This window comes from Osmerus mordax, chromosome 9 (assembly GCF_038355195.1).
Source record: "Osmerus mordax isolate fOsmMor3 chromosome 9, fOsmMor3.pri, whole genome shotgun sequence".
Classification (NCBI taxonomy): Eukaryota; Metazoa; Chordata; class Actinopteri; order Osmeriformes; family Osmeridae; genus Osmerus; species Osmerus mordax.
Genome location: NC_090058.1, coordinates 16673540 through 16681271, shown reverse-complemented (window position 1 = coordinate 16681271; position 7732 = coordinate 16673540). Strand labels below are relative to the sequence as shown.

At 50.8% G+C, this 7732-nt stretch overlaps 1 protein-coding gene across 1 annotated transcript in view; it reads left to right on the top strand.

The window, feature by feature from the left end:
• The first annotated feature begins 1773 nt into the window (after positions 1-1773).
• The window catches only part of mta1 (metastasis associated 1), a 28026-nt gene continuing 22067 nt past the window's right edge, over positions 1774-7732 (top strand). The window contains exons 1-2 of the mRNA XM_067242990.1: positions 1774-1917; positions 7029-7096. Coding sequence (XP_067099091.1) covers positions 1890-1917; positions 7029-7096 — 96 coding nt within the window. The 5' untranslated portion in view covers positions 1774-1889. The remainder of the gene's footprint in view (positions 1918-7028; positions 7097-7732) is intronic.

The window sequence follows — 7732 nt, the reverse complement described above, 5'->3', positions numbered from 1 at the left end:
CTTCCCTGCTTCTACCTCTCAGCCTGTCTCTCTGCCTGTCTTCCCTGCTTATACCTCTTTGCCTGTCTGTCTGACAGGAGAAGCAACACATCTCGGCCTGCCTGTCTGTCTGGCAGAACATCTGGCTGTGCAACAAGAGAACCAGAGGATCTTCACAGCAGTGAGCCGCCAGGAAAACAAACATAGGACGAGAGTAGACACTAGAGAATGGAGAAGAGCGGAGGAGAGGAGAGGGGAGGGGAGGAGAAGGGAGCGGAGGAGAGGAGAGGGGGGGGGAAGGGGAGGAGAGGAGAGTGGGGGGGGGAGGGGAGGAGAGGGGGGGGAGGGGAGGGGAGAGGAGGAGAGGGGGGGAGGGGAGGGGAGGAAAGGAGAGGAGAGGAGGAAGGAGGGGAGGAGAGGGGAGGAAAGGAGAGGGGAGGGGCGGAGCGGAGAGGAGAAAAAAAAGAAGAGAAGGAGAGTGGAGGAGGAGGAGAGAAGAAGAGAGACCAGCACACTGGGTTCCGCCTAGAACATGGAAACACAGTTGGACACTATTTGTGGTCTAAAAGTGTACTTTTAGTACTCTAAATAGTATGCTAACTCGCTCACATACTCACTCACAGACTAACTGAGCACTACTTTTTAAGCATTATGACTGATTCAGGTGGAGATTTTAAAGGCCTAGTCAGGATTACCCCGTCTTCAGACACACACACACTCACTCTGGCATTCATACACATCACCTCACTCGAGACAATAGAATCCCTCCTTTGCATCCACAGAATCACTGCATTGGAAAATAAGCACTTGGGGTAACCTGAATAAAAGGCCTGTGATTGGCTTAAAATAATCATGTGACTACGGATGGTGTAGTCTCCACACTGCCTGGACTAGTAATTGAGGTTTCCAGATGGTATGGATCAGAACCTAGCCACAGCATTCCTCCATTGTGGAAGGCTGCTAGTCTATAGAAAAACCTCCCCACCTAATCAAACACAGTACGGTGTCAGATCAGAACCAACCCTCCGGGAAAGACCGGACCCCATGCTCAGACATAAACAACCCTTCTCCCAGGACACCTTCCTCGACAGACCCATGTATTTGTAGAGGAGAGATCGTGGAAGGGACTGTGAAGGCAGGTTTGGAGGCTGCATCTCTGTTAGAAGTGATGGAGCTTTTGCAAAGTGAATGAGCAGGCCTACAGTGATGTTGGACTGATCTAACTAAGGGTGAAAAGTGTGAAAAACTGTTTGCTGAAAGACATTTACTGTTTGAAGCGGTTGCAGCAAACCGTGTCCGAAACAATTCTTCTGCGTTAAATACACCGTCTATTGAAGGCTATGGCTTTGCCTCTATAATCTTTTCTTGTGGAGCAGTAATTGCTCCTGATAACACATTACATGACACACAATAGAGTAGAACTGTAATCACAAAGGATTGAAGAATTGTATACCGGCCTGATATAAAAGTTTATTTAGACAGCAACAGTTGTGTGGGCCCTCTTCTTTTGTCCCCTCGGTCAGAGGATTTGAGCATTGTTTAGTTTTTTTTTCACTGGGAGGCGGGGTAGGGAGAGAGGCAGGCCAGTGATGTTGGCTCACTGGTGCCCCCCTCCCCCTTCTGCTGCCTCAACCCACTCGGTCGTGCGCCGACTTCCAGGGGAAACCGCTTTGTTACGAACGGTGTCCAAATTTTACGCGGGTTACCCAAGGCCGAGTCAATTAATACGACACGGCCACTGAAGCAGCTTTCGGAGAAAAAAATATGAGTACTGTCTCTTTAAGGTGTCTTGGCTAGTCCGCTTCGTATTGATCAATCCACCATTTTCCAACACACAGCGGCGGCAGTGGAAACAGAGCTACGGCGGCGAGAGATACCCCTACCTGGAGACGCCAGGACCCGGGGCAGTCATGGCAGCGAACATGTACCGGGTTGGAGGTAAAGGAACCTATTTTGGGTTGTTTCTGTGTGCTTTACGTCGCGCTGGACGTGGTTCGTCGCGGGTTTTAAGCATGGTCTAGCCTTCCTCTTTTATTTCCTACAGCTAAAGTGCCTGTGTGCTTCAGAGGATGATGATGGTGACTGTGAGGAGGAGGAGGATGGCGATGAAGAGTATGGGTTTAGCTAGAGACTCCGTATTTTCTCCTGTATTTTTTTTCCCATTGTGGGAACGTTGTCCTTTACATTTGTTATAGTTCAATAAGAAGCAGGACGGCGCACTCGTCTCTCTTAAACACTAAAGCCACGACTATCTTTTTGAAGTGAAGTTTGTTTAGCTTTTATGTCAGTAAGCTTGCTTGACTTGCTAGCTAGCTAACTTAGTTAGCTGGTCGGCTAACAAGCCAAGCCAAGGTCGGGAAAGATGCTTAGGAGTCCCAGGTTGTGGGTCTCTAAAGTGAGATCGTTTCAAATGTGTTACAGGATGGGCGTCTCTTTACTTTCAGAAGTTAAGCAACTTTGTCAAACTTCGAAAACAGTCAAAATATTTAAATGTGATAAACAGATATAATGGTTATATTATGTCTATGGGATATACATTGACTTACACGGCATCTAAGTTAGAACCTTGTAAACTTCCCTTCTGTCTCACCTGAACTGGTCTGTGATGAAAAGAAGTTAGGATTTTGTCAGTATAGCCCATACCAAGGCCATCAACAGAATATTGACAAACATTAGTAGTTGGAAAATGTTTTGGCTGGACCCGTAACTGCACCAGAAAGTGACAAATTGTGAATGACAGTCAGACGGAGTGATGGACGGTCAGCGTGACCAGTCATAACAACTTGATATCCTTGGACTGGTACCATAGTTCTAGAAAGTTGTACTGTGCTTTCAGTGGGTTTTCAGGTGTTCATTTGTCGAGGAGACAACCCACTCGTCCATCAAGCAAGTGTATAATATCAAATGCGATGGGGCTAATTGCCTCCAGCGAAATGGTCAAGGAACAGCCAGTGTGACCTGTTAATATCTCTCGTGTGTGTGTGTTGATCTTTTAAGACAGGCCAGATACTGCATCCTTTTATGACCCGATTACATGCTTATTATTCAGCGGAACGCTCTAGCTGTGTCTGGCAGTCTAGTCGACCCAAAATTCTGTGGTCACTCTCAAGTGAACCCAGAGCTGTAGGTTTAAACCAGGGTTGTATGTTTTAAACCAGGGCTGTAGGTTTAAAGCAGGGCTATTGGTTTAAACTAGGGCTGTAGGTTTAAACCAGAATTATAGGTTTTAACATGGCCTGTAAGTTTACACCAGGGCTGTAGGTATAAACCAGGGCTGTAGGTTCAAACCAGAGTTATACGTTTAAACCAGGGCTACATGTTTAAACCAGGGCTGTTGGTTTAAACCAGGGTTGTATGCTCAGTGTTTCCCTAGGATGGACGGTGGAAGTCAAGTGACAGGCCCCTCAAGGCAGTGTGAGATACCTGGCAGCGCAATCAGGTAGCCTAGCAAGAGAACCCAACCCCATTCTATGGGTTTATTAGGGCATTCGTGGATGAGCAACAGTATGTTGCCAGTCTAAATGAAACTAGCTAGGCTAACACGGCTAGCAAAATATAAATGTTATTCCCGAGCACCACACCGCTCGCGAGGAGCGGATAGGTACATTCCCGTGGTTTACCCCATTTGGCTTTGAGATGAAAAGCGAGTAACCCTGCTGATGCACCATCAGTCCAAGACCTTCACCTGTCTGAGGAAGCATCAGGAGAAAGCCTGCTCGTGCTTAGCTCGACAATGCCTTGACAACCAGTGACTTCCTGTGTGGGCTAAGCTGGGACAGAGCCCCGGTCAGATTTTTTTTCTTCTCGCTTCTCATCCCGGATGGAGTGGAGTGATGCTGCTTCCAGTCAAGTTACGCGACTGCATCTGACATTTCACTCATTTGGCGGACACTTTTATCCAACGCGACGTCCAAACGGCACACGGAGACCAGCAGCAGCAGCATTGTCCTCCGAGCCGTGGACGAGGAACACGAAGAGTTCTGTCATTTGTCAGTCCGACTCGCTCGCCCAGTCCCTCAGTCACTCACCAGTGGATTGAAACGGCAGTGCCGTGACTCCCCATGCACACTAAGTGTGGATGAGGATGTGGAGAAGCTCTAGTCTGTACTCAGGGAGATGGCCTGGCTAGAGCGTCTATCAGTGGCAGACAGCAACAGTATGAAAATAGGTGTGTGATTGGTTCAGCAGGAGGTTGAGTTCTGGTACCTGCCATCTCCATAGAAACCTTCATACCATATCTGTGTCCTGTCCTGTGGTTCCTGCTCTATGCAGGAACATGTGTGTGTGTGTGTGTGTGTGTGCATGCATGTGTACCTGTGTGTGTTTGTGTGTGTGCTTGCGTGTACCTTTGTGTGTGTGTGTGTGTGTGCGTGGGAGGATGTTCTCCATCTTCCTCTCCTACTTGTTTCTGTTGCCCTACTCTCTCCTGTCCTTGTCTCTGTGTTTCAGTGTCTCCCATACAGTCATGGTCTCTCTTCTCTTTTCTTTCTCTCTTCTCTCTCTCTCCTCTCTCTGCTCTCTCTCTGCTCACATCTGGGCTGCCGGTCTCTGTCTGTGGTTCGTATCTATTCTGTTCTTCAGTAATCAGTCACTTGCGTATGCATAAACTCAGTCACCCACTCACTCATTCACTCACTCTACTACTCACTCACTTTACTGCCAATCTGGTTACTGCCTGCCTGCCTGTCTGTCTCATCTTGTCTGTCATTTCTCCGTCTGACTCTTTTGTCTGCTTGTCTGTCTTCTTGCTCTCTCTTGATGTCTGTTTGACTGTTTGTGTGTCTCTTCTGTCTGTCTGTCTGCCTCTCTTTCTATCTGTCTGCCTCTCTTTCTGTCAGTCTGTCTCTCTTTCTGTCTGTCTGCCTCTCTTTCTGTCAGTCTGTCTCTCTGTCTATCTTCTCTCTCTCTTGCTGTCTTTCTGACTGTTTTGTCAGCCTGTCTCTCTCTCTCTGGCCTGGTTTGATTCCACTCCGCCGACTCTCTCAGGGGCTCAGCAACATGCCTTGATTGGCTCCCACCGAATTTGACTGCACTGTGACGTCGCAGGCGTAAAGGCCCTGTGATTGGCCGTGGCTGGCAGCGGGGGATGGGAGAGGGCAGAGCCGGGGCTGTGGGCACACACAGGCAGGGATGGCGGGAGGGCTGGCAGGAACACCGAGGCTGAGTGGAGCCGGCTGAATGCGGACCCGATACCACGCACAAGCTCACCTACATTGGGAGCCTCCGCCGGAAGTCCAGAGCAGAAATGAGGTCATAGAACCCAGAATCCGGGATGTGGAACCTGCACTCACGGAACCCGGATTTGGGTTACAAAACACACATACCCAGACTTTCAGAAACCAGAACCTGAATCGCAGAAACCCAGAGATGTTGGGGTCCCAAAACCTGAATCGCAGAACCCAGACCTTGGATTTCCGAACAAATAACCTGGGTCGCAGTGACCAGAACTTGAATCACCCAACCCAGAACCTAGTCAGTACCCTGTTCATCCTTCTCATGGAAACTTTCCAAAACTGGTACTAGGTTTGTCTTTTTCAACGTTTGGAGCGTGCAGCTTTCCCCCCTTGGGATGTTTGGCTGTGTGACTGCTGCCCTGGGCTGGGTGTCTCCTGGGGTCTCTCTGGTCGGTCAGCTGCCAGCATAGCAGACCTAGTCAACACGGGGTTTCAACACCAGCGCTCTTCTAAGGCGCTGTTTGGGGACTGAGCCATGACCTTTGTCATACATTGATGGTATGCTTTTACACTTCCAGTAATGCTAGGGTTCCACACAGACATGGGTGTTCTGACAGTGCAAGCTGCTCGGGTTAGGGTCTGTATTGGAGATAAGTCTCCAACAACCGTGAAGTCATGTCTTGAAACATTCGATATCGTTATACATCACGTGGTGTAGGTACGCAAGCGTAGGATATTGGTGGGTGTGTGGAGTGTGTGTGATATTAGTGTGTGTGTGTGTGTGTGTGTGTGTGCGTGAGAGAGGAATCTGTGTGTGTGTGCACGTGATATCAGTGTACCCTCATTTTGTGTGCGTATGCTGCAGGTGCATGTAGTTGCCCAGACAACCCTTTGCTATGGTTATATTGGCCCTGGGGAAAGGAGAGGGAGGACGGGGGAGTGTATTGGAGGAGGAGAGGTTGGGGAGGAGAGGAAGGAACTGCTCCAGGCAGCTTCCCAAGTGTTGGGGTATGAACTGACTGCAGCCAGGGGAAGGGTTAAGACCAGGCACCATACCAAACCTGGGCCCTGAGGGGGGCGTCCTGGGGAGGCCCTGCTCCCTGGGGCCCTGCCTGGGGGGCACTGATGGAGGGGGGAGAGGAGGAAGGTGGGGGTGGAAGGATGGATGGAAGAGGATGGGAGGATGGAGGAGGTGGGGGGAGTGGAGGAGGAGGGATGTAGTGGGAAGGGGATCGGAGGAGGGGGGGTGGTTGTTGGAGGAAGGGTGAAGAGGAGGAGGAAGACAGGGGGAATGAGGAGAGAGCAGAGGAGACTGCACTGTGCATGTGAACTGAAAGCTGGAAGCCACGTCTGTTGGTGTACTGTATGTAGATCATTCTAAACACTGCGCCTGGCAACATTACAAGGCCTGGCAAGGCCTTCCATTCAAAGCAGTTTTGAACTCATTGATCAGACTTTATGACGAAACACAGGAACATTGTCTTTGACTGTTGATTTCTGAATGGCTGCAGTGAAGGGACTTGACACATTTTTTTTTTCTCCCTCTTCCTCCCTCCCTCCATTCCCCCCGTCTCTCGTTTCCTCTTTCTCTCTCTCTCCCTCTCTACCTATCTCTCCCTCCCTCCCTCACTCCCTCCTCTCTCTCCCTCACTCCCTCCTCTCTCCCCGTCTTCCCTCTCTCTCCCCCACCCTCTCTCTCTCCTCCTCCCGCTCTCTCCTCACTCCCTCCTCTCTCCCCGTCTTCCCTCTCTCTCCCCCACCCTCTCTCTCTCCTCCCTCCTCCCGCTCTCTCCTCATTCCCTCCTCTCTCCCAATGTCTCCCTCTCTCCCTCCTCCCCCTCTCTCTCCTCCCTCCCCCCTCTCTCTCCTTCTCAGATTATGTGTACTTTGAGAACTCATCCAGTAACCCACTGCTCATCAGGAGAATAGAGGAGCTCAACAAGGTGAGTGGAACCTCTCCACCCTCACTCCATCTCTCCTCCTCCCTCTCACTCCATCTCTCCTCCTCCCTCTCACTCCATCTCTCCTCCCTCTCACTCCATCTCTCCTCCACCCTCACTCCATCTCTCCTCCTCCCTCTCACTCCATCTCTCCTCCCTCTCACTCCATCTCTCCTCCTCCCTCTCACTCCATCTCTCCTCCACCCTCACTCCATCTCTCCTCCTCCCTCTCACTCCATCTCTCCTCCACCCTCTCACTCCATCTCTCCTCCTCCACCCTCACTCCATCTCTCCTCCTCCCTCTCACTCCATCTCTCCTCCACCCTCACTCCATCTCTCCTCCTCCACCCTCTCACTCCATCTCTCCTCCACCCTCACTCCATCTCTCCTCCTCCCTCTCACTCCATCTCTCCTCCACCCTCTCGCTCCATCTCTCCTCCACCCTCTTACTCCATCTGTCCTCCTCCACCCTCTCACTCCATCTGTCCTCCTCCACCCTCTCACTCCATCTCTCCTCCACCCTCTCACTCCATCTCTCCTCCACCCTCTCACTCCATCTCTCCTCCTCCACCCTCTCACTCCATCTGTCCTCCTCCACCCTCTCACTCCATCTCTCCTCCACCCTCTCACTCCATCTCT